General features: G+C 46.6%; 1 protein-coding gene across 6 annotated transcripts in view; it reads left to right on the top strand.

Annotated features, from left to right (window-relative positions):
- Window positions 1-27,325, top strand: part of DIS3L2 (DIS3 like 3'-5' exoribonuclease 2) — a 349,588-nt gene that overhangs the window by 282,374 nt on the left and 39,889 nt on the right. For all 6 annotated transcript variants that reach the window (XM_041765744.1, XM_041765743.1, XM_041765745.1 and 3 more), the window contains one exon: window positions 27,132-27,211. In XM_041765744.1, the coding sequence (XP_041621678.1) occupies window positions 27,132-27,211 (80 nt within the window). The remainder of the gene's footprint in view (window positions 1-27,131; window positions 27,212-27,325) is intronic.

Below are 27,325 nucleotides of genomic sequence, written 5' to 3'. Positions count from 1 at the left end.
TATTCGTAGAATTGGTCTCTATTATCTTAGTCATAGAGTCCTTCATTCCACATGTCTCCTGAAAGCATTTACTGGGTACCTTGTATATGCAAGGTGCTAGAGATGAAGGAATAAGGAATGAAGGAATGAGACTCAGTCCAGGATCTTAGGTTTATAGTGAGCTGAAGGAGCCAGTAGACCACACAGAAAATTAAGAGTGTGGTGAGTATGTTGGAGAGAACCAGCACAGTCTCGGGGGATCAGGGAGGATTTCCCAGCAGAGACAGTGTGTACTCTAGGGCTTTTAAAAGGTTTAGGGGCTAGCCAGGCCCCGAAGGCAAGGGAAAGCATTTCAAGCAAACTGGTGGTGCAGGCATGGGAGGATCAAGAGATAGCACATTTGGGCAATGGCAGATTGTTCCAGATTATATGGTGTAGATGCAGTGAGGGGAATAGCTAGGGAAGGAGGCAGAGGCTAGGCCCTCAAGTCTGCAGGAATGAACTAGGGGAGCCATGTAATGATTTTAACTATGAAAGTGACATGATCAGAACTGTGTTGTGGCAAGAGCTGATGCCTATGGTATGTAGAGTAAACTGAAAGGGAACAAAAGAGGAATTGCACAGTCCACCAGAGAAATGACAAGGACCTGACCTGAAAGAGAGGCTGTGGGGCAGGAGAAAATCACAGATCCAAGAGAGGAAAGGGCTTTGGTAAGCCTTGACAAACTGATGATCTTTTTTTTTTTTTTTTTTAAGGTTCTTTATTCTTTGGGAGAGAGAGATACAGAGAGAGCACAAGCAAGAGGATGGGCAGAAAGAGGAGAAGCAGACTCCAGGGACAGAAAGGGAGTTGGGGGAGGTACAGAGGGAGGGAGAGAATCTCAAGCAGCCTCCACGTTCAGTGCAGTGCCCAACCTGGGGCTTGATCTCAGGACCCTAAGATCATGACCTGAGCCAAAATCAGGAGTCGGATGCTTAACCAACTGAGCCACCCAGGCGCCCCAAGAGTCCCAAAATTTAAAATGGCTGGAGAGACGTAGTTGAAAGCATTTTTGCTAATCCCTTGCTGAAGCTGAGACCAGAGAGCAACTTCCTGCCCCAAAGTGAGGTCCTTCTTTCCTCTCATTAGAATCCATAAAGATACCCATCCTTTTTAAAATGGTGCTAAGAATTATCGTTGCATTTTCAGATCCTCAGAGAACATTTGAAATTCACTAGCCCAAGGCTCTTACCTCCTGTGTATAATAGCCTTGGGTTGGCCTGATGTGAATGATTATAAAGAAATCCAATTGAATTAAGACTAAATAGCACAGGGGTGCCAGAGTGGTTCAGTTGGTTAAGCATCCAACTCTTGGTCAGCCCAGGTCATGATCTCAGGGTCATGAAATCAAGCTCTGTGTCAGGCTCCACGCTCAGCAGGGAATCTGCCTGAGTGTCTCTCCTCCCACCTTGTCCCTCCCTCCATTTGTGCTCTCTCACTCTCCCTCAAATAAATAAATAAAATATTTTAAAAAGAGCGAGAGAGAGAGACTAAAGAGCACAGAGTAGCTCTACAACGTAATCTTACTGTCATATGAATCGCAATACTTCTCTTTAGGGGAGTAGTAAACAGTACAGGAAGGCTTCCACTAGAAGTTCAGGGCTTCTGTTTAAGCATTGATAAATGTGCATTATTTCAGGCATAGAGAGAGTTCTAGAATTAGGTTTGAAGAATATCAGCCTGTCAGGTTTTCCCCCTACTTTTCCCAGTTACCAGTTTCATACTCATTATATCAGCAGTTTTCATTCAGATGTATCCAGCTCATTTATAAATAAATTGCCAGCCAAGAACCTGTGGTCCTTTGAACGAATGGGCACCCAGAGGCCATCTAGCACGGCCTCTGTGGAGGAGAGGGGAGCAGCTGGGCAGAAGGAGCTGCAGCCTCAGGCTTCAGGGAGAACCTGGGAGCACAGGGAGCCCTGGTCATTCCTCAGGGAACAAGAGAGATGGATCAATGGCACTCTAATTTCCTATGGAATCAGGGAAAACAGTCCATACTTAATACATCCCAAGGCATGAGCAAGAGACAGACCTGAAAACTTGACCTAGTTGTGTATAAGGAACACTAATTATAGCCCCTGTGGGAGCTAAGCGCTATTTGTGGCTTGTTAACATGTGCATAAAAGCTAACATATGTCATTAAGGGTCAGAGTAACTGTGCCGAGCAGCTTGTTATTAAAACCCCAAACTCTTCATGTGCTCATCCTTCCTTTAGGCGTGTCACATCGTCATTTACTCATAATTTTCAAAAATTAGAAGGAATACAGGTAGTATTATTCTGGAAGTTGTTAAAATACAGACTCAGACATGATCTCGGACCCTCACTGGACAGATATTTCTTAAGTTCCTGTTGTGTTACAAGTACTGCTCATAGTCCTAGGAAGGAGCCTGAGGCAATGGAAGACGAACTTCCTACCTTCCAGTTGCATAGTGAACTTGAGAAGAATTCTGTGTACTTAGAGGAAACTCCAGGAAGATAAAAGCAAGGGCATAGCCCGTTGACATGGAGCAGGCTGAAGGAATGGTTTGTTAGATGGGATGGGATTTGTGAAAGAAGGCTGGCTTGGGAAGGGAAACCCTAACTCACACAGTGGTGCCAGGCAAGGGCACGGCAGGTGAGGAAGAGCTGAGGGCCAAGGAATATCCCCCCTGTTGCCACAATATGGCATGTACCCTGTTGCACTACTCTCTCCTCTTGAGTTCTGAGCCCACTGAGAACGAGACACACAAGGCAGACTGAGACGGGTATATTCTGTGACTGATAAAGTTTGGATCAGTGAAGGCAGCTTGAGTGGGTTCAAGCATTTGGAACAACCCCGAAGTGAATGTTATAAAAAGAAACTCTGGTTGGAGTGACTAGAGGGAGCAAAAGGTAGCCAGAAACAGACAGAAGTGTGTCCCCCTACCAGGCCAGGTACCCCAGAGATGGTCCTCGTGTGACCTTCACCATGTGGTGCCTTCCAGTGCCCCTGGGAGCCCGCCCACACCATGGCCACTGAGGGAACCTAGAGCTGATGCTTCTGCTCTTGCTCAGAATGGCCAGTCCAGATCCTCAGCAGAACTTGGCCTCTACCCTGCTTCTGGAAGCTTCTCACTTGCCTGCTGTCGCTTGCTGCTTGCAGGTTTCCCAGAACCTAAAGATTGAACCTGCAGTCCTGCTGCAGAGAGGTTTGCATCAGCCAGCGCCCCCCCTCCCACTTAGGGCTCCCCTAGCACTTGATTTATACCTGCCACTTGTCTTTTTTTTTTTTTTTAAGATTTTATTTATTTATTCATGAGAGACACAGAGAGGCAGAGACACGGGCAGAGGGAGAAGCAGGCTCCCTCTGGGGAGCCTGACACAGGACTCAATCACGCCCTGAGCCAAAGGCAGATGCTCAACCACTGAGCCACCCAGGCTCCCCCACCCTGTCACCTGTCCTGATCCCATTATCTCATTGCTTTGTCATTTTCCATTTTCTTCCCTGTTTCCATCTCTAAGACTGACTTCTGAAGGGTAAGGACAGTATCATATTCATCTCTGTATCTCCACCCCCTGCACAGTGCTTGTTTCTAACAGGCATTTCAAGGCCTCTGAGCATCTCTGTACATATTGCTCTTTTTAAAAAGAAGATGGTGGCTATGATCTGGGAGAGGGACCTAGAAGAGAGGTGTGCTTATGTAAGAGAATTAAATGCACATTATAAATCAGAGAGGTTTCCTCTCCCTTTGAATAGAAGGGTTGGGTGTTTGATTCCTTGCCAAGGCATCCAAGGTTTAGAACAGGGTGTAATGAGGACTTTCTCAAGGTGGAGCTGCCTGGACAGGTGTGAAGAGACAGGAAGCTTCAGCACCCCAGGGGGCTGGCAGTGCTTCTAAGGCATCCTGAGCACTTCTGTGTTCACCTCTGTGTCCTCAGACCAGGGAGCCTATATCCCTGAGGGGAGCCTGGCAGAGGAGGCTCTCCAGGGGAAGGCAGAGACCCCCAGTATGCTGCCCTGGGAACGGAAATGTTGAGGCTTGTTGGAGACCAGGCTTGCTAATGTGGACAGGTGGGCAAAGCACCAGATCTGTGCCACCCCCACCTGCCTTTCACAGAGGTTCCCTGTGGGGTGAGCTAATGTCAGCTGCTGTCCCCTACCCACGTGACAAAATGGGAATGATTTGTGTACCACGATGGGATCCCCGGTCTCTGCTCCCTCTGTGAATTCCGATCAGAGCCTAGTCTTGCTTCTCATGGAAATGATTTGCACAAGACAGAGGTTCTATGTTAGTTGTTGCTGGGCTGTCTGGGAAGAGTAGATAACTCACATCACAGCTGGAGTTGAGAGTGTGCCCAGATGACTCAGACTTAAGTCCCTAGCATTTCCAGGGGGCAGAGAAGGGAGGCAGAGGACTGTCACGCTTATGGGATGATATATCAGAAACTTCTGGGGGTCAAGTGGAGCAGTGGCCGGCACCCCCTGTTCCTCTGAGATGTAAGGCTTTCAGGTTAGTGGCCTCGATGACGGATTCGGCTCCTCCACGGCTCTTTCGGGTAATTGTACTTAATGCTTAGCAAGTGCTTGGATTCTCCCCCTTTCTATTCACAGGACACTCTGCACATCCTCACCCTGCCCCCATGTCACACCCCACGTCACTCGAATGTTAGCCAAACAGCTACATAAGAGATGTGGAATCCTTTGACGTTAGTAAAACCTGCATTGGGGAAAGGGAACCCATGCAGCTGACCCTTGGATTTTACCATGACTGCTTCTCAGGGCTGGCTCAATTGATTTTGGTTTCCATGGTCCAGTGAGCCAGGGGGGGTCTGTTCCTGTTCACTGCCTGTGCTAAACTCCTCTGCCAGACTGAGTTTCCCCAAACCCTGCTTTCACCTGTCACTCAAAGACCTGCCGTCTCCTGAAACAAGTTTTAGGGAGCAGTAAGGTTTCCATAAATATTCCAGGACAGGATATAGGATGGCTAGGTTTTAGTTTTGCCAAACAAGGATATTGTCTTAAAAAGCTAGTTATCATCTACTGTCATCACGATTTTCAAATGAAAACATTTTAGCACCAAAATGACAAAAAGACTTGGTTGAGCTTTGTGGAACACCTCTTTCTCATTTTGCTAATCTCAGACCAGCCTTTGCAAGCGACTAGATTGCTCCATCAAATCCCAGTGCCTCCTGGCTTTGAAGGCCCTCTGTGCCATGGCCCATGTTTGATGCTCCCTGTGTCCCACCAACCCGTCTACCTTCCTCGTCCTTCCTTGGCTTCTCAGAGCCTAGGCCTCCGCTGCTCACTGCAGTCCCACATACCTCACTTCCTCCAAGTGAGCCACCTCATCCCTTACTTCTCTAGGTCCAGATGCAGCACTTCATAGGTTTTCATTCATTTCATGTTATAATTTCATTTCTTTATCACCTCCATCTCCCTCCTTGCCTGCATTCTTGAGTATCAGCTGTGTAGAAGGCAGATACCTTGCTGCAACTTCTCACCCATCAGTCTGTGGTGTTGGCACAGAAGAGACATGTTAAAGCAGTTTGCAGCGCTGTGAATGTCACCTGAGGTCAGTGGGTGCTCAAGGACATGGTGTCCATTTTATGTCAAGTCTAAAACTTGAAGATATGGTCCCGTTCTTCCTCAAGGAATTCCCACATTTTTAAAGAATAATATTGTTGTAACACAGTTTGTTTTGTAGTACTTTTTCCATTCTCATTTTAAATAGCATGTGGCAGACATTTTTAAACTAAAGAGAATTTAAGAGCTTTAAAAGTAGTTTGTAACTTGATCCCTATTTTGATTTATTTATCTTTTTTATTTCCCACATTTTTTTAAACATCTACCAGGAAAAAAAAAATAAATAAACATCTACCAGGTACAAGGACTGTGCCAGGTATTGGGGACAAAAAGAAGAGAACATGGCCTCAGCTTTCCGTGTCCCAGAGCTCCAAGTAGCCTAATGTCTCACGGAGGGACTGGAAGAGGTGGGTGCCAGGGAAAAGCCTGGATAATAGGCCACATTGGGTTTGTGTGGACATGGCCGCCTAGGTGTTTTATATGAGAACGCTTGCTATGGTTTGAAGGGCCTACTTTAAAAGTCAATTAGAGACAAGGTCAATCTGTTTTTAAAAGTTTTCTCCTGTACAAAATAGAAATTAGCAATTTGCTATAAGAAAAACGCTGGAAATGCTGAAAATAAATTAGAAATTCTTTAATTGCCCCTTGAATTGTGACCCCCTGGGGTAAAGGAAATCTGCCAGAGTAGAAAGAAATGAGCCAGACCCCGAAGGGCAACATCCAGGGAGGGAATCCCAGCAGGTTTCTTATCTGCTTGTCAGCATTAAATTGGCAAGCTCCTAAATAAGAAAATTTGCTAATGAATAACAGTCTGCAGGGTTTGAAGTACATTTGAGCAGGGAGCCTTTACTGAGCTCCCAGAATGCATGCTTGGCCATGGGGCAGTTTGAAACTGATTTGCTACAATCAGTTTCCTTCTGTAAATAACAAGGGGCTCTCCGCTTCCCTTCTCCTGCCCTCCACCCTGGCCAAGTACTGGGACCAAGCTCTAAGTCTCGCCTGCGTCCCTGTCTGGCCTGTAGGGACACACTCCTGAGCTCAAGCAGAGCAGGAGCAAAGCTCTGAGCTTCTCCCTTTCCTCGGTCTGCCTGGCCATCCAGCTTCCTGGCCTGGATTCCTGACTCCTTGTTGCCGGGATTTCTCAGTTTCTGTAGAGATCTGTCCTGGTTGCCCAGAGGCCTAGCTCTGAACTCCTTTTTGGTACACGCTTTTGCTCCAGACTGCCCCAGGCCCAGATTCCCTTCTCTCCTTGCCACCAGCTACAAAGCAGTGAAGACTTGGAGCGTGGACCCTGCACTGGACCTCCTAGATTCTGACCCTGACTCTTGCACTTAGCCATGGGACTTTAAGTTTTCTGTGCCTCAGTCTCCTAAGATAATGAGTAAAATGAAATAACTTATCCCCGAGGTAATCATAAAATGGATATAATGGGGGACACCTGGCTGGTTCAGTTGGTAAAGCATGCAATTCTTGATCTCAGGGTTGTGAGTTTGAGCCGAGTTTGAGCCCTGTGTTGGATATAGAGATTACTTAAAAATACAATCATAAAAAAGACTAGTGAAGATACTGTTCCTGAGACAACCATCATTAAAATGGAGATAATAATAGTACCTATGCCATTGGGATACTGTTAGGTTAGTGACTTGTACCCATAGGACAGTGCTGACACGTAACAGTAAATGGGTGTTAGCTGTGTGGCTGGGCGCTGAGAAGGACCCCATTGCTGTCCTCACAGAAGAGCCAGCTCTAGCAGAGCTACGGTGGAGGTGCAGGGGTCACTGGCAGTCTTGGTGTGGAAAGACTTCCCTCCATTTGCTATCTTTCACTTGCCTCTAGAGAGAGGGGAAGGATTTGAAATGGAGGTGGAGGGGTAAGGACAGGTCCTCTCCTACTACTCCACAGGAAGGAGTGATCCAGTTGGGCCAGGTGGGTAGAGGAAGCACAGTGGCAAGAGGTCAGACTGGAACAGGGGTTCAGGCACTTAGGACATGATACTGGATTCACAAGCAGGGGGTATCTTGCAGGGTTTGTGAGCAAAGAAGGGAAGAAGATGAAACACCCATCCTACTCCCAAGTTACTCAAAGAAGAAAAGATGCAGAAGTTTCAGTTGACATAAGCCTTCCTCAATGTTGTTATAGTTAGACTGCTTTTAGCTTTTGTTATCATAAATAGCACTGCAATTAATATTCTGTATGAAATTAAAATCATTTTGTATTATTTCCTTAGAGATACACTCTTGGAATGACCGGATTGTAGGGAATTAACTTTTTTTCTGTGACTCTTTTCTCTTTTTGATTAGCTTTACTATTTTATTTGTAATGTGTGGTTTGTCTCACAAAAATTTAGAAATTAACAAGTAAGGCCAGTATAGGCATTCGTCGCTCCTCATCTAGTAATAACATTTTTCTCTGTATCCTAAAGAGTGTACATTTTTAAAGCTTTTGATACAAATTTTCCAGAAAGGTTAAACTGATTTAGGCTTTCCCCAGCAGGAACAATAGTGTATTGTCATTGCATCTCACCAAATTGAGAGTTTGTGGGTTTTATTTAATCTTCATTATTATGATAGGTTGAAAATGGTGTTTCATGATTGTTTTGACTTGCATTTGTTTTATTGCTTGTGGGCTTGATCACCTCCCGCATCCTGAGTCCTCTCTTTGCCATTTCTATAAAAGAGCAAATTTTATATACAATCACTAGGCACTCCTTAGACCCTTAGCATTACACCCACCAGCCGTATTTTTAGCCAGAATTACTTTTTTCCCTAATGAGGTATAATTTACATACAGTAAAATTCCAGGGTTTTTTGTTTGTTTGTTTAGTTCTCTCACCCTAGACAATTTCTACTTCCCCCTTTGTACTCATGCCCTCTCCCTACACTCAGCCCCTGGTAGCCACTGATAGTTTTCTGTCCCTATCGTGCTGTCTCCTCTGGAATGTCATACACATGGAACCACACAGTTGGTAGTTTTTTGAGTCTAGCTCTTTCACTTAGCATCATGCCCATGAGGTTTCTTTACCACGTGGTCGTGTGTACCTGTGGTCATTCCCTTTTGTTGTAGAGAAACATCATTCCATGATGTTGTAGGTGGTCCAGTTTGTTTATCCATTTACCAGTTGAAGGGCTTTTGGGTGGTTTCCAGCTTGGGGCAATTATAGAATAATGGTGTCATAAACACCCACAGGCTTCAATGTGATGGTTAAGTTTTCATTTCACTGGATAAATACCTAGAAGGGGGAATTGCTAGATCATATGGCAAGTGTGTATTTAACTTTATTTTTAAAAACTGGCAAACAAGGGGTCCCTGGGTGGCTCAGTCAGTTGAATGTCCAACTCTTGATTTCAGCTCAGCTCGTGATCTCAGGGTCATGAGATGGAGCCTTGTGTTAGGCTCTGTGCTGGGCATGGACCCTGCTTGAGATTTTCTGTCTCCCTCTACTCTTCCCCACCCCCCTCAAGAAAAAAACACAAAAAACTGCGACACTTTTCTACACTTTTCTTGACATGGCTATACCATCACCAACAATTAGAGAGTTTTCGTTTCTCTCCATGCTTACCAGCACTAGGTATTGTCAGGTTTTTGTTGGATTGTTTATTTTTTTTAGCCATGTTAATAGGTGTGTAGAAGTATTTCATTGGTGGTTTTAATTTGCAATTCTCTACTAATTCATGTGCATATTTGCTGTCTGCATATCTTTTCTGGTGAAGTGCATGTTCATATCTCTCACCCATTTTTTAATTGGGTGGTTTAATTTCTTATTACATATACCCTTTATCAGGTATGTGATTTATAAATTTTTTATCCAGGTCTTTGGCTTGTCTTTGCATTCTGTTACTTTTCACTCTTTCTGTGAAGAGTAGAAGCTGTAGATGTTGATGAAGTCCAGTGTATTGAATTTTTCTGTTACAGATTTTACTTTTGGTGTCCTAGCTAAGAAATGTCTGACTAACCCAAGGTCATAAAGATTTTTCCCTGTTTCTTCTGGAAATTTTATAGTTTTAGGATTTACATTTCGGTTCTTTCTTCTTTTTTAAAACGCTTATTTCCTAGGCTCAGTTTTTTTTTTTTTTTTAACATAGTTCCAGTAACTGAGACAGACATGTAACTGAGCATAGTTGGGATGGGGTAGTCCTGAGAGCCTTGCTAGGCATGGTGCCCATCAGGAACCATCTAGAAAGGAGGTGCGGGCATCAGAAACTGCTTCAGGAGTGGCTTTTAAACAGATATGAGGTTTCTTGGGCTTAAGATTTGGCATAAAAGTGAAGATTGTATCTTCTTAAAGGAGGATGAAGATGATAAGAGAAAAACCTCTAAATTTTCTAGATAAATCCTTCTGACTGCTGCACAAAGTCGGGTTGGTAAATGGTGCCAAGCACAGGACTTTGTCAATTACATGCAAACACCCATGTCAGTGAGTCACCCAATCATGCTTTAATCTCATAACCAAGAGGCTTTTAAAAATTATAGTCAACAAAGCAGCTTGCTAGTTATGACTGCCATTGGAACTGGGTTTTCCTTAGAACAGCTGGAGTGTAATTTGGTGGGAAGAAAGCCTGATGTGGGTGAGAGGCCAAGGATTGCTTGCCTGGGAAGGATGTGCTGCTAACGTCTGATAGAAATCTGTGAAATGACCAACCTCGGCCAAGCTAAGTAGAAGCCTGCCATCTTTCTTCCATGGGAAAAGATACTGTAGCAAAAGAATTCAGAAAAGAACATTGATTATCAACTTTGTATCAGTCACTGTAAGACAGGTAAAACATGGCCCTGTCTCTAAGAAACACATGGTTCAAACATGCTTCGTGCTGGGTTATAGAATCTGGGAAAAGATTCCTGTTCTAGTAAAGGACAGCAGTTGAGAGTTGGTTGGGAATGTCTTCTTCAAGGGTGTTTCAGGCAGAGCAGTGCAAGAGTTTGATATGTTCTGGGAGGTGCGGGCCATTGGCATGGTGGGTCATAGAAGGGTTCACGGTGGCAGTGGGAGATATGACGAGGGCCAATCTTGGAGGACCTTTTTTCCTCTGCCCTGAAATATGAGTGCATTTCACATATGGGAATGATGGGATGGGATTTTCTTTTTAGAAAAATCTTTCTGGCAGCTCTCTAGAAAGTGAATTGGAAGGGGTCAAGGTGGACCACAGTTGAGTCAGTGAGATGGCTGCATCAGGAATCCATATGAGACCCCCTGGGGCCCTAACTTGAGGTCACACAGCTGATGGGAAGGCACAGATGAGGAAGATGCTGAGTAGGTGGAATCAGACCCCTAAAAGGGAGGGGGTGCTTCTAGATACTCCTGGGTTTTCTGACTGGGTGGCCAGGTGGTTGCGATGCCACCCAGGAGGGCCCCCACCCCCCAGGGAGAAAGAGCAAGCATCAGTTGGGGACCCCCTGAACTTGAGGTGCTTCGGACCATCTGGTTAAAGACACCCACAGAGCAGCCAGCCAAGCAAGTCTGGTGCGTTTACGTCCCCCGCCACAGGTTCTTCCCCTGTTCAAGGGAAGTGAGTGTTCCTGGAAGCTGCAGAAGCATGTGTGCCTTCCAAAGGACAGTAAGCAGGCCTGGAAACACAATATGCAGTCTAGTAAGCAAGTCCGGGGGTGCACATACGGGCCCTGAGTAGCCATATGTGGCACACCCCCAAAAGCTTCTGTCCCCTCACCCAAGGCCTAGATGCCACATGAGGGCTTCCCCTGAGTGTGGAGCTGGAAGAAAGCAGCCAGCACTGGCTCTTGTCTTCCCTCCCTCCCTCCTTCCCTCCTTCTCTCCTTTTCTCTTCCCAGCTGAGCCCTTCTCATTTGTTTAAAAAAAAAAAAAAAAAGTGAATTCACTCCCAGTCCCTTTGAAACCCAACATGTCAGTGATAGATGAGGCAGTATTCTTTAACTTCAAAGGAGAAAAAGTGAGAGTGAATGCAGGCCAGGGGAGTTGAAAAGTCCAAGGGAACAGGAGACACATGGGGTGACCCTGCCATCAGGAGGAGCGCCCTTGATCCCACCCCTGCTGGTGCCATGCAAAGGCACAGACAATGCCACTTTCACTAAATCATGAAGGATCCTGAATACCCGTTTTTGTCCATTTTCAATGGGCCTTGGGGATATTGCTTAAGATATAGCCGGCCATTTGTGCTGGGTTCCCAGCTACTCAAAGGCTCAAAGTCAAGTGCTCTCTGGACTATATAATGGAGTCTTTGCATATGTGATTTTTGGGGGAGTTTTTTTCAGATTTCCATAGCTAGTCATAGGAAGGGTGACCTTGTGGGTAGCGTGGGCCATTGTCGTCCATCTCACATCCAGCCTTTGAGTGATGCTGAGCTTTGTGGGGTATCCATGCAGCACCTAATTCAATCACACATCTGACCCCTGCCTCTCTTTGGCACCATCCCCTTCTCTGCGCTCAGTGTGCTGCCGGGGGCCTCTGCACAAACCCTGGCTGTCCTCTGGAGGCATTCTGTGCTAAACAGAGAGCTCTTGGCCATTTGTCCCGCTTTCAGAATTCTCGGCCCCCTGGTGAATCTGGCATGGGGAGTGGCTGCTTGTTCTCATGAGGGTGTGCGCCCGAAGATGCCTGTTGGAAGTGCCTTTTAAAAGTCCCCAGTTGTTTCCACGGTGGAGTCTTGGGAAGCATGACCTGAGGTCATTTAAGGGCTGGCGTGGTCACTTCCTTAATCGTCTGTGACCGTTAAGAGCCTAATTTTCTATAAAGAGGCACAGAGGCTTCCTTGGCTTGTTATTAATAATAACAAACAGCTAGAATTTATTGAGTGCTTGCCGCTTGCCAAGTGCTTTCACATGTTACCTCATTTAATCCTTAAACCTTCGACCCATTTTTACAGACAAGGAGACTGAGATTTGGGGTAGGTAATTCATCAAAAGTCACATAGTAGAAACAGCAGAGTGAGAACAGAAACTTTCCTTATTCTGCTTCGTTCTTTCATTTCTTTTGTTGGCTGTTTTATGTTCTTTTACAAATCAAACAAATGGATAAAGTCTTACTCTTAGGATAACTTTGAAGAGCTATCATAAAATACTGTATGATTCCATTTCTCTAACATTCTCGAAACGACAAAATTACAGAGCTGGAGAACAGAGCGGTATTGCCAGGAGGTTGAAATGGTGGGGGAGAAGAAGGTGGTGTGGTGAGGGAACAGTTCTGTATCCAGATGGCAGTGGCATTTCCACAGACCTACAGTGTGACCACAAGACATGCAACTAGGCACACATGCCACACCAGTGTCCACTTTTTTTCTGGACCTGATACCATGTTCTAGTTATGTAAGCCGTAACCTTTGGTAGAAATGGGGGAAGATGACACAGGACCTCTCTGTAGTAGCTTTGCAGTTTCTGTAAATCTGTAATGATTTCAAAACAAAAAATGAGTTTTTTATTCACCTGTGTGGTGCACCAGCATTGCACCTGGGAAAAGCCAGGTCTCAACTCAGGAGCTGCCTGCTGTCAGAAAGTGGTACGCATCAGAGAGCTGCCGGTGGCCTAGGAGGGGACACAGGTGGGAAGAGGGTCCAGGTTTGAGCCTCTGTCAGATGTCTCATGAGAACAGGAGTCAGAGCCCCTGGGCTCACGTGTCACAGCTGCAGCTGTGTGACCCGGGGCCAAGCTGCCCAGCTCCCAGGAGCCTCTGCGCCCCAGCTATAAAGTAGGAATGGCAACAGCACCCACCTCTGAGGTTATTGAGAGAATCCAGGGAGAACATATTAACATGCTTAGCAGAGAAGGATGTACTGAGTAAGCTCAGTAAATCCTGATCATTTTTTGTTGCCATCATCTATGTTATGTTACCTGTCCCCAAGTTGTACCCTCCACTTGGTAGTCAGACCAATCTCATTCGTATTCACAGAACAGTGCATATTAGTTCCTACTTCACTGATCATGGTCATTTACTCCTTCAACAGTTATTTGGTGAGAACCTATATCGCCCAAGACTGGTAGGTCCTGGCGGTACAGTGATGGACGTGACCCATGGGGTCTGTGCCATAGGAGGGGTAAAGCTCCTCTATTCTCCTGTTACCTGGAATTTCTCATTTGTGTTTCTCAAATTCTCTCTGTCCTGCCAGACTCACCTGAGGCCTCATCCACTCCATGCAGGCCACTCTCCCAGATCCTTCTCTGAGCTCCAATAGCGTTAGAGCTCGGATTTAGTCATCTCTGCCAGCCTCAACTCTCCTTTTCCTCCTGTGGCTGGCACAGTACCAAGCAACACAGGCACTGTGCTCCACAAGTGCTTGCTCACAGAATTGTGAAATGGATGGCCAGAAGGAACCAAAGAGAGTATCTCTTCTGGGGCTTTCATTTAACAGAGGATGTCATGGAGAGGGGCCCATGATTTCAATAGTAGAAACTGGCTATGTTAAAAAAAAAAAAAAAGAAAGAAAGAAAGAAAGAAAGAGAGAGAGAGAGAAAGAAAGAAAGAAAGAAAGAAAGAAAGAAAGAAAGAAAGAAAGAAAGAAAGAAAGAAAGAAAGAAACTGGCTATGGGAAACAACCCATGTTTCCAATACCATAATAATAGGTCCTATATTAATCTCTTTTTTTGTTGTTGTTGCCTTGTTTTTCTCTCTTTATTCCTGCTATCCAGTATTTTGACTAGCCGACTGGCATGAGAAGCCCTTGGCTCTACTTCTGGTCTCATTACTGTGTGACTGAGCATGTCAACCAGAGGACAGGCTCATTGCACCGGAAAAGCAGAGCCAGCCCATCTCTCTCATCCTCACTTGCTCTTACTTGAGTAGCCTTACCTGCCATGTCCAGTGTCCACACAGCCCACTGCCTCTGGAGGGCCCACCCGGGCGTCTTCTCCCTTCAGCCCAGCTTCTCTACCTGATACTGGGCAGCTCCATCTGCTCAGCCTCTCACTCTGGCTTCTTGGCTTCAATTCTGCTGAACAGAGGAGTCCCCTACCTTGTTCTCTGGTGATACCTTTGCCAGTGAGCCTTGGGAGACTGACACCCAGAGCCCTCCTACCCCCCTCTCCCTCCCTCTCCCTCCTCCCTCCCCCTCCTCCCTCCCCCTCCCTCCCCCTCCTCCCTCCCCCTCCCCCCTCCTCCCCCCTCCTCCCCCTCCCTCCCCTTTCTTCCTCCTCCCCCCTCCCATTTACTGCCCTGTGTCTATAAGGATCTAGAGGAGAGAAGTCAATTGTTGCAGGCCCTATCGGTGAGAGAAGCAGCAGCAGGTGTGGCGCAGTGGGAAATGCACTTTGGACTTAGGTAGGTCTGGGTTCCGCTTCCAGGTGTGCCACCTGCTGATTTACATATCGCTGACTTCCAGGAGGCAGGTAACCTAGCGCCCCTGAGCATCTGTTTCTCCACCATTAAAATAGGGGCACCTGTACACATGAAGCTCTTGGCACCATGTCTGGTTGCATATGGAAGCTGTATTCCTCCTGCTAATTGCAGGGCCCTCTGTCACCTAGAAACCCTTTAGTTAACAAAGGCTTGTGGGAGACTGCAGAGAGTCATCAATCAGGATTTCTCTATCAGAATTTCCAGTCTAGTTGGGATGGTACGATAGTTAAATACATCGTTAAATATGCTATGACATGTTCCAACTTGAGAAGAAATGAGAAGAATCAGACCATGATAGAAGCAATTTGCTTGTATCCGGACTGTCAGAAGCCAGCCCTCTGCCGTGCTCTAGCAGGTCGTTGCGGCCTCTTCCTCTCCCAAGCAGGGATTAGCAGGCAAGTTGTTGCCGGTGCAGAAGTACTGGGCAGCGTCCGCGGTGAAGCCTGTCTGCCAACCTGCGGCCTCCCTGCCTGCCGTCTCCGTGGAGAGCAGCCCAAGAGGCCTGGTCACCAGAGAAGAACCGTCAGGGCTGCCCCAAATGGCAGGCCCTGGGTGGGTGCGCTGCCGAGAGCACCCGGCTGTGGAACACGGGGAGGCTTCAAAGCCTCGCGTCCTCCTACTGAGCAGCCTGGGAGTCCCACACCTAGAGGAGTGGCTCCCCAGCTACTGCTCTGGGTGGGGGGAAAGTGTGTACTGCTACTGTGGAAATCCCCCAGGTTTAAGAGTGGTCACATTTGGAACCGTCAAGTCCCAGTTAGCTTGTTCCAACGTGCCGTGCCATCGTTTCCATTTTGATCTCAATTCATTACAAGACATAACCTGAGGTCTGGTGGTGACAGGAATATTTATTGGCTGTTTGCCATAGACAGGTGCTGTTCTCAAGTGTTTTTCCTCATTTAATTTTCATAAAAACTGGGACACCTGGGTGGCTGAGTGGTTGAATTCCTGCCTTTGGCTCAGGGCATGATCCCAGGGTCCTGGGATCGAGTCCCACATCAGGTTCCCCACAGGGAGCCTGCTTCTCCCTCTGCCTGTGTCTCTGACTCTGTGTATCTCATGAATAAATAAAATCTTTTTAAAAAATTTTTCATGAAAACCCCATGAAATTGGTACTAGTATTATCCCAGTTTTACAGAGGAGGAAACCGAGACACCAACAGGTAAAGTAACTCCCTGAGGGAATAAAACTAATAGAGAGGAAAGGCCAGGATTCAAAACCAGACAGCCAGAGGTAGAGGAGGAGGCTGTGCTCTTTCTTTGTGCTCCATGCAGCCAGCCGCCCAGCAAAGGTGGGTAGTTGTAGGTCCACCTTTTCACAAGTAGAATGACCTCCTTCCTGACCTAGGAAAGTCCAAGTCCCAGGGAGGAGGGTTGCAGCAAAAGCACAAGTCCTTAGAAGTGCTATAAAGAGAACTCGTCCAGTCTGATGGGCTAATGGGCAAGAAGTGAGAGCAGAAGAGGGCCCCTGAGGGCCATGCAGACTGGGAGAACTTCTGACTGCCCTCCACCACCCAGCTCCAACCTGCAGCCCCTAGCCAGAATATACCAGGGCTAGAGGGAAATCAACTGTCTGCTTAATGAAAATGTTCCCCTAAGATTCTTGTGAAACTTATTTTTGTAACATTTAACATCATATGTAGTTTCTTAAATGATTTTCAACCATGTGAGATTATCCAAGGAGTCTCTGTTACCAAAGCTGACTTTTCAGTTAGCAAGGCAAACAAAGTCTGTCCATTTTCCTCCTTCCTGGATCCTGGCCCTTGCTAGCATCCTCCACCAACCTCTGCCCATAGTTTTTAGTCTCTGCATTTCATCTTAGGGCAAATTTCTTTCTGTACTTTTCTTGAAACCTTACAACACGCAGGTGTTTGGTTTTTACCATACTTAGGATGGTATCTATTAGATATTGTTGTTCATAAATAAAACAGCTAAGATACTAGTGATTATCTTGGATGAGAATTGGAACCTCAGGTACCCGCAGGTATGGGCCTCCTAGGTGTCCCTTCCAGATTGTTCTGAACAATCCAGTAAAGTGTTGTCAAATCAACAGGCGGTTTGTGACTGGATCGTGGTGGTCTGTGATTCTTCTGCCAGGGGATGCTGCTAAGCCCTCTGCTGCAGGCAAGGCCAGGTTGCAGGAGCCAGGGAGAACCGCAGATTGACTGCCCCAGGACCGGAAATGACCTTAGAATGTTGTCCTAGAATATGGTGTCCAGACGTTTGGCTTTGGGAGGAAGGAAATGGAATTAACATGGAATCAAGTCATGAACTTTGACAGTTTCTCTTGGCTACACAAGATAGCCGTAGGCAGAAGACTTATTCCCTGCCACTTCTCTCTCATTAAATCATCTCAACAGGTGAGCACTGGTCTTTCTGAAATCTTCAGAGCTCTTCTTCTCCCAGATAGAGCAGGGATTTATCATGGGTCCTTTATTCCAGTAAACCTAGAAAGTATTTCACATTCATCCATAAAACAAGCCACAAGGGTGACCATAGAGGAACTCAGTTCCATTTTACAGGTGGAAAGGTTAAGGCCAGTAGAACCCCACCACCACCCCGGAGTCTGGTAGAGAACAGAGGTGAGGCCAGAGCTGCTGGCTCCCAGCTTGGGGTTATATAACTCCCGGACTCCTCAAGTCCCTGGAAACTGAGGCCAATTCCCTGGAAGATCATTCTGTTCTCTCCTGTTTTTTCAAGAAGAGAGCCAGCTTGATCATTGGCTCTGAGGATTGTATGAGAATGTCCCGTTTTCTTTCTTCCATGAACTGAATGCCTACCATCATGATCATTGTTTAATCAGGTTGTATTTGAACCTGCCTGGATCTCATATTTTTATGTATGTTTGGCTTATATTTTGAAGACCCTTATTTCATTTATGTATACCCTCTTCTGTTTCCAAAAAGGATTTGAGAAGACTTGCAAAAAGGAAATAAACAGTGAAATGAATACAATAGAAAGAAAGATGGAAAACCAGAACCACAGAAAGGAGACAGAAGTAAAATGACATCGGTAGGAGTGAACATAGTTCCTGTGACTGGGCATCCTATTTTCTGATTCCAATATCAGAAATACAGTAGTCCCACTTTGGGGGAGAGATCAGGCCATGAGAATCATCCAGAATGCTCCAGCTGTGAGTAGGAGGAGCAGCTGGGCTGCATGTCCCTGCTTCTGACTGTATGTGACACATGCACACTTGTTCACGACATTTTGCCATAACTGTTGTCATGTTGCTCAGAAATTTAAGGAGCCAAAACGTGGCCCAGTGACCAGATAAGGCCTGATCAAGAAAGCTAGAGCAGGGTGATCCTGTTCTGCTAAGGAGGATGCTGGTCTCACCTGGTAGTAAAGGGAGAGAGGGTGTGGGGCAGTGGCTCTTCTTCCTTGGCCTTGCTGGTGAGCAATGAAATAAACCCCAGAAGGGGAGGCAACATGACAGGCAGGCAGGAGAAACCAGGGCCCTCCTCACCTGAGAAAGGCTTGTTTTAGCTGAAGCAAACCTATCATGAACCAACAGGCATGGTTTCCTTGCTGAAGAGCAGCCTTCCCTATGGATTGACCAGAGCTCTAGAGACCAACGTTTTTCTTCTGAGCACAAGTGAAACTTCAGCATTGAAGAATCCTTGTCCTGTCAGATTTAACCTTAATGAGAATAGAACGAGCCTCTGGAACAAGGTGCAGTGGAGTCAGGAGAAGTGGCCTTAAGTGAAAACACAGCTGTGGGGTTTACAGACGCCCCTGCAGGGAGGCGTCATCCAGTGGTGCGGCCAGCCTCACCATAGACTTTCCAACACTAATGAATCGGGAACTCCATGCTGAACAGGATTTAGTTTGATGGGTCCCTGTGCCAGCAGATGGATGTATTTTTCTTGAAAGACCAAGGTGCCAGAAATCTCCATGATTACGTTACTGGAGCAAGGTTCTTTTTTGTGGTTTGGGAAGTTGAGCGTCAGGACTGCAGGATCCTCTTGCTCTTTCTCACTCTTATTTTTTCCAGGTCAGAACCAGAGCTTTGGGGTGGGGAGGAAAATCCTGCTGAATGAGCAAGTTCTTTCTTAAAAAGCTCTCTCCAAGTCCAAAAAGACTTCAGTGGACTTAGGAGAAAGAAACTTAATACATTGCCATAGAATCGTTGTGAACCAAGTGGAAGCCAAGTCCACAGCATCTTTGTCTTATAAAAGAAAGCAAAGAGGAGATGGAAAAAAAGAAATAATGCTCAGGAGATCCAAACCAAACAAGAAAAACTGAAGAAGAAAAACGAAAGATCACCTCGGAGAACGTGAAGATTTCCTTCTAATAAGATTTTTCAATTACAGAACCAAGGTTCAGGTAGAAGTAACTTGTGCGCTTTGAAAGTGCCATCAATGGCATGCCTGAAATGTTTGAAGAGTGATGGCGTTTGCCACTTTCGGCTTAAGGAAGAGTTGGACACCCCGCAAGACCAGTGGACTGTGAGGGGAAGAGCCGACCATACAGCAGCTGGAGGCTTCCCAGGCTGCTCCTTGACCTGCGTTTGAACCTCGGTCCTAATAGCTAGCAGATTGAAGGAGGCTCCCAGGCCTCCCGGAGAACCCATGTTGGTTTGAACCAGAGCGATCCTGGCCACGGAACCCGCGCTCTGCTGTTAGCAGCCAGCCGCCTCCCTCAGTACACCCCCGGGACGGGGGCTCGGAACCTGGCTCCCAGGTCCCCACCTCGGTCACGAAGCAGCCGGCACGTGCTGCCTGGGCCACGGTCAGAGACACCCAGTTGCCCATCAGAGGTCATTTCGAAGCTGTCGTGGACGAATCAGGCAACTCCTAAACCTCTTAATGTATTTCTTGCCTTCCAAAGGTCAGGCCAGGTGTTTTCAAAAGCACCAGAAGCTCTGAGCTGGTATCTCCCTTAGCTGATGGAGTTTCATGCCATGTGGCCTGTGCGTAATGTTCTCCAGAAATGAGGCTGTTTGGAACTGGATACCTGAGCAAGCTGGAGCCCAATTTGCTCACTGGCCGAAGGGAACACCTGGCACGCCACCTTTAGCCGCCCTTTCCTGTCCTGTTCCATTACTCTTTTTTGGTTATTCTTGTGAATGTAATCTGGCCCAGCGGCTTCATGGATTGGCGTACAAAGAAAGGTCACGTTTCCTTGAAGAGTTATATTAAATGACTCTGTGGTCCCCTCTGCTGCTTGGCCTGGGGCGTGCCTTCTTCCCCTAGGTCCACCTGAGGAGGCTTCCGTAGTCCCGAACCAGTCACTCTTGCTTCCTTGTCTCCTGTGGGAAACATGGCCCTGCTGCCTCCCTGGCCATCTCGCACCCGCAGAGCCCAGTGGGACTGAAGAAGGGGCTCTTGCAGGCATGACAACCCCAACGGCCCTGTAACCCACACTCCCACAGCGAATGGGGAGGGTCTATTCTCTCCCAACAGCCCCAGTCCCTTCGAGCCAGCCCAGCTTCTCATCACTCACACTGGGGCCCGGCCTGGAGCAGGAGGGCTGGGTCTAAAGAGGTCCTAGCAGGAGTCTCCTAAGTTCCCCAGCACCTGTCCTCCCCTATGACCTAGCCTGAGTCCCTAGAAGTAAGAGGCTTTTCCATTCCCTGCCCAAGGAAGATTGCCTGGCCTTTGTCCAGAGGAAAGCCTTACTTCTGACTAGACTCATTTAAAGGCCTTTCTCCTCTGCTGGTGGAGGGTGACAGTGACCTGGTTACTGCCTTCTCTTCTCACCTGACACCAGGAATGGGGTGCAATTGGAAACTGTCCTCCCCGGCAAAGGTTGACTAGTAGCAGCTGCCTCTGGAAGAGGGAAAGATGGACCTCGTCAGGTGTCGTCACAACGGTCATTCCAAACCAAGTGACTCCGTGGGTGGTCCCGGCAGTCTCCACATAGCCAGCAGTGGCCCCCATGGCAGCCGCAGGCCTGCCTGCTTCCTGCTGTGCCAGGCTCGTAGGACACAGTCAGTAAATATTCTTGAGTGAAAGACCGACTGTGCGTTTCTTCAAAGGCGCTGGCAAAATGCACCCGGGCAGCAGGGGGATTTGAGCCATTGCTGCTCATCTGGTGGCAGTTACTGAGGGGCACAGAGGTGAGGCAGAAGTTCTTCGCTGAGGTGAGAGGAGGCAAAACAAACTCAGGGATGAGATCGGGGGACTCCAGATCTGTCCAGCCAGAACCAACACGTGCCAGGGGCCCAGAAACCTGCAGGAGTGAGATCCTGCCTGTGTATCAGATGACTGGACATTTGTTCATAAGTAAACAGAACGCTCCCCGTCTCCACTTGGCAGGTCAGCTCACCAACACACATTGAGCGTCTGCGTGGACAGTGATGAGGCCACTGCCTGCGGGGGTACCCGGTGAAGGTATCTGCCCTGAGCCCTTGGGCACACTGGGAGAGAGTTACCAGAGGAGGGAATAGTGAAGATTGACTTTCCCAGAGAAAAGCTCAAAGGATGTGTGGGGTCAGGGTGGGGTAGACAGGAAGGGCACTCCTAGAAGCAGTCACAAAAGTTCCTCTTCATAAGGAAGAGCCAGAGGTATGAAAGTACATGATCCAGACTCACACAGTGAGCTGTGCAGTGTGGGTGAAGTGCATGGGATTTTGCAGCAGGAACGGAGGGGGTGGGGGCACCCTTCCCTGTCAGGCAGACTCATGTTTCTCCCTTAAGACTCCTGTCACCTACCTTGAGGTCCTCCCTGGTTGGCACCCTCTCCTCAGTGCATGTCCCCTCGCCATCCCTCCATTATAGCCCATTTTTGTTTGTGTGAGAGAGCCAAGAGAGCCCAGGCTGTTTGACTCATACCTGTGGCACATAGCAGGAAGCCATCAAGCTTGTGTTTTAGAAAGGTAACTCAGCTGCCTTGTGGAGAGTAGAACCAAGAAGTGAGTAGACATATTATGTGTCTGTGTCCTCGAGAGAAATGATGTGCAGTTACAAAAGAACAGTAGAGTTCTGGAAGGCTGGCAGGGACCAGGCACAGCTCAGTCAAAGCTCTGGCTCTGCTCTTCTGCGGGTCTTCAAAGTCTGTTCCTTCTGTGAGTTGGCTTCATTCTGGTTGCAACAGCTCTGGCCGCTCATGCCCAAAAGCACTCAGCAAACATCCCCTCATACCTCATTGGCTTCAGTTAGGTCACATGCCCTTTACCAAACCAGTTCCTAGGGCCAGGAAATGCCATGCACGGATTGGCTCGGGTTCCTGATCCATTACTGAGGTGTATGAGGTTGCCTTAGAACTGTCAGGCTCTGCCCAGGAAGGAAACCCGATCTGCTTCCCCCTGGATTCCCTGGAGGGTGTGGGAGGGTACCTAGTTGAATAAATCGAGGATGTCATTGGGAAGGAGGAAGGGAATGCTAGATATGCATCTGGGTCTGCTGCATAGACCAGTTCAATTCATTCATTGACGTATTGAATCTTGCACATAGTAGGTACCTACAAACATACCTGCACATCCAAAGTGACACACTTTGTGGATTTAATTTGTTTGGGAAACATCATATTATCATCCTGTGTGAATTCAGACCTCTCACAGAGGACCTTTTCCCCTGAACCTCTGACTCTCCATTCCTCGACTTCTGCTCATGTCTTGAGACTGACTGCCCCATGTCAAGGTCAGACAGGACCTACTCTCTGACCGTAGTCTCTGGTGCCTCCCATTCCTCACACAGCGATTCTCAGTTCCTCTCCTTGACCTCATGGACACTTGTCCAGTGGTTAGCAACGTGGATCACACTTTAGTTCTGTGACTGACTTGCTAACTTGAGCTAAATACTTAAAAGTCCTGTGTAACATTGATAGGACCCAACCTCACAGGGCCATTTAAATAGAGGATTCAGGACCAATAATGTGCTCAATAAATATTAGCTCCATACAAGACATTGGTCACCCAGATCTTTCTGTTGAATTCTTCCAGTCAGCCCCTTTTGTTTTTATTTCTTGCCTGATCTCCCCTTAGAGTCTCTGGCCCATCTGTTGCCAATATTGTATCTCTGCTCCCTTGCTCCATTATTCTTCCCTCAGACCTTCCTGGCAAATGCTCAGCTTTGGACCAACCTAACTTTCTTTATGCCAATGTCTAAGTTGCTAGAAAAAAAAATCAACTTCTGGGCAGATGGTTGCTACAGTAACTTCAGTTCCTGTGGCCTCAGCTGGACCGTTAACACTCCCTGGCAATCCTCATGCTCTTCCCTGGTCAACGGTTTTTCCTGTTCTCCAAAGAAACAATTTCAAGCCTTCATCACTTTCCTCCAACCTCCTTTCCTTCCCTCACCAAACCCTCCATTCCTTGTGGATAATTTGACCTCCTAATTCTCAGAAAAGAACAAAAATCAGACTGGAACATTCCAAACCACCACCATCCCCTATCCTGCCCCCCCCCCCCAAATCCACAGATCTGCATCCCTGCCCAGCCTTCCCTACTGCTACAGTGCAGAAAGGGTCTTCCACTTGTATGTTGGTTTCCAGTCCCTTCTGTCATCTCGGACACCTTTGCTCTTTAGTTACGTCCATCTCTCCTGTATCTTCAAGCCTGCCCTCTGTAGTACTTCTTTTATATCAGCATTGAAACAGCCTGTTGTCTTACAATATACTCTCCTTTAAGCCCACATCTTCCTGCCCCGTCCTGTTCCAATCCATTCATCTTGACTCTTGCCCACCACCATCTAGTTTACTAAAAGAGTTACATACATTCATGATCCCTACCTCCTTACCTTCTACTCATTCTTCACCCATCACACACCTTGATCTCTGCTCCTACCACCCTCCTGAGAGTCCTTGTTGCTAAATCCAATGAACTCTGTTTTGGATGCTTGTTTCTCTCTTACTTGAACTCTTAGAAGGATTTAATGCTGCTGACTACTCCCTCCTTAAGACATGTTCTCCTCTTGGGTCCTGTAACATCGTAAGTCAAAACCCCATTGCCCTTCCTCCTTAATCTCTACTGCCCAGCTCTGAAGTACAGCTGTGCTATCAAAGACCTCATTTTCACTCTACATACTTTCCTGGGACATTCCCAGCCACACCACTGTCTTTAGTCACCTTCTTACCATCTAGAGGCTTCCAAATTTGTACCTCCAGATAACTGTCTTGCCTACAAAATCAGAATTGTTTGTACAAGCTGCCTACTATTCATCTCCAATAAGGTGCCTCAGAATCAGCAATCCCAAACAAAACTCAAATTCTCCTTCTAAACTTGCCATTTCTCCTTGTCACAATGAGTGGCAGCACCATCTGCCCTGCTGCCCAAGGCAGAGCGCCTTAAACATTATCTTTGACTTCTCCCTCCCCGGCAGGCTTCACATCCAGACCATCACCAAGTCCTCTAATTCCAGTGAGGTGGAAAGAGTGTGGGTTTTAGCTGAAATTCTAATTGTGGCTTGGACAAATTACTTAACCTTTCCTAGCCTCATTTCTCCCCTATAAAAAGGAAATCATAATACCTAATTCAAATGGTTGTGGTCAGGGTAAAGGAGAGCCTTTACTTGGTAGGCATTCAACAAATATGAGTTCTCCATTCAGTAAATATGAGAGCTCTTCTGGCCTGTTCCTTCCCCACACCCCCATCACCACCTCTACTCATTCACCTAAGTTTTGAATTGGTATTTACATAGTTTCTTGACCTCAGGAATGAAATTTCCCATGATTCCATGACTAAGGACTATGGCTTATAGCTCCTCATATTTATCATAAAGAATTTGGAAAATGCAAAGAAAGGAGAGAAACACTGTTGCCATCTTTCCTTCCAGTCTTTCTTCTATGTGGTCTTTGTTCTGTTTTACATAGTTTTCTTGGCATATAATCAAGTATGCATCCTGCTTTTTTCCATCTAACCCAGATATTTTCCCAGATTAAGAAAAATTCTTCATAAAGAGTTTAAGGGCTGCTGTTCTGCATGTGACTATGGTATAGTTTACCTAACCCCTCAGCTATTGCTGGTTGTTTAGAGTCTTTCCAATAAACAATACTGAAGTGAACAGTTTTACAAAAAAAACTTTTCCTCTTACATTTATGATAATTTTTCTAAGCCATAAATTCATAAGTCACTGAGTCAAAGGATTTGAAAATTTCTAAGCAGAGCAGTCTTTGAAATGGACTAAATGAATATAGGCCTGGCCTCAGCTGCAGAAAGAGGTAAAGAAAAAACAGTATAGTTAATAGATTTTTTTAAAAAACAATTATTTTCGGTTTTACTGAAAGAGGCTTGGGAAGATCCAAGCAGTGCTCTGTAGGGAAAACATGCCTTTGACTTGAAGTTCCTGGCTTCATGATGGTGAAGAAGGGCTTGTTTCTGTTTTTGTATTTTCATCTGGGTCAGTAAGAGGACAAGCCATTCCTACAAGCTCTTTTCCCTCTCAGGAAGAGAAAAATCGTCCAGCATCTAATGATGCAGATCTGTGTTAACAGCCTTGCAGTTAAAAAAAAAAAAAAAAGTTATAATAATGTATCTTCCTAATGTGCAGTTAATTTTAGTTAAAATTTCCCTGGCAATTTAAAAACCTGGTGAATTTGTAAATCTAGTAATTGGCACTAGGTTTAGAAATGTTAAAGCTGCCATAACCAACTCAACTCTAGCAGGACACACAGAACTTCCCTGAGCTCTGGCTTCCTGGCAATGCAGAAGGAATTCTGCACTCACCTGAGCACTTCCCTCCAGAATCCAGAAAGAAACCAAAACCTCATTACCAGATTCTTGTTCCTGATCATCCCTAATCAGAGAAAGCTACTGTGTGCCTCAAAGTTAACATGTCCAAAATAAAACTTTTGGCTTTCTAGCCACCCCCAGATTCATTCTCCTCATTCAGCAAATGGAACAGCCACCTACCCGATTCTTCAAATCAAAAACTTGAAATGTCCTTGATTTCTTTTCCAGTATCACCAACATGGAATCCATCAGCATATCCTATAAATTCTACTTCTAAAACTACCTTTTTTTTTTTTCATTTCAATTTTTTACTTAAAATTCTAGTTGGGTTGGGTGTCCAACTCTTGGTTTCCACTTGGGTCATGATCTCAGAGTCGTGAGATTGGCTCCATGCTCAATGTGGAGTCTGCTTGGGACTCTCTCTCACCCCCTCTCCCTCTGCCTACCTCCCTCCCACACACACACCCACTCTCTTTCCCTTCTCTCTAAAAAAATGTAAAATCTTTAAAAAATAAAATTCTAGTTAGTTAACAGACAGTGTAATATTAGTTTCAGGAGTAGAATTTGTGATTCATCACTTACGTAAAACACACTCATCTCAAGTGCCCTCCTAATGCCCATCACCCATCTAGCCCATTCCCCACCTGTAGTTAAGAGTCTGTTTTATGGTTTGTCTCCCCCTCCTTTCCCCGCTATGTTCATCTGCTTTGTTTTGTAAATTCCACATGAGTGAAATCATATGGTATTTCTAATGTAGGTCTTAAATTGTCCATTTCTCTCCTCACCACTCCCTCAACCCCCTCTCCACCCCGTAGCCCCAGCCCCCCATCACCACTCACTTACATTGGTCAGTAGCCTCCCACAGGGCACCTGCTTCTGCTCTCACCCCTACAGCCTGTTCTCTACACAGTAGCCAAAGGGATCTTGCTAAAACATAACTTTGATCATGTCATCCACCCCATCCTTACCAAGGTAAAAGTCACAAATCCTAACGTGGCCAGCAAGGTTCTACATGTTCTGACTTGGTCTCCCTCTCCAGCATCACTGCCCACCATGGCCCCCATATCTGCTGGGTTCTGGCTCACCAGCCATCCTTCGGTTCCCAGACACCTACATCAGGGCCTCTTTACGTGCTGTGCCAAGAAGAACCTTCTCACCCCATCCTTCCCTCCTCCTTCCCTCACTCCCAGTCTAGATCAGATTATTTACTTCTGGAGAAGCGCAGGAGTCTTTTTCCTGCTTCAGAGAATGTATTTTATTTGGAAGTTTTGTATTCATTCATTCATTCATTCACTCATTCGTGTGGGTACGTGACTTGTACCAATCTTTTCGACCAGACAGTAAGATCCGTGAAAGAGGCCCCTCTCTGCTTCTCTTCCCTGTTCTTTCCCCATCCACTAGCTCAGTATCTGGCACAAAGTAAGTGCCTAGTAAATAATTGGTTACATGCTAACTGAGCAAGTAGAGTCCCGGTAACAATCCTCACTGATGACGGTGTCCCTGTAAGGCATGGCTCTGCCCAGAGGTGGCAGGCCCAGGCTCTCCACAACATGTCAGCTGGACGGAATGTGATTTTGCTTTACTTTTTTTTCTCGTTTCAGCGGCCAGAATGAATAGCACATGCCTGCCTAGACTTAATTTTTTTCTCTCTCTCTTTATGCAGCTAAAGCTTGCTTTCACTCTGGATCACGAGACTGGATTGCCCCAAGGATGCCACATCTATGAGTACCGTGACAGCAACAAGTAAGCCACTCAGTGGGAAAGAGCATCCTGCAGAGGTAGCGCCTGTGGGCTTTCTCACAGCGGGCTTCTCTGACAAAGGGGTTGGCAGGAAGGGAATCACATTTTGGGGGACTC

This window comes from Vulpes lagopus, chromosome 8, assembly GCF_018345385.1.
Source record: "Vulpes lagopus strain Blue_001 chromosome 8, ASM1834538v1, whole genome shotgun sequence".
Taxonomy (NCBI): domain Eukaryota; kingdom Metazoa; phylum Chordata; class Mammalia; order Carnivora; family Canidae; genus Vulpes; species Vulpes lagopus.
The sequence above is the reverse complement of the archived record's forward strand: the minus strand, read 5'-3'. Positions and strand labels throughout refer to the sequence as shown.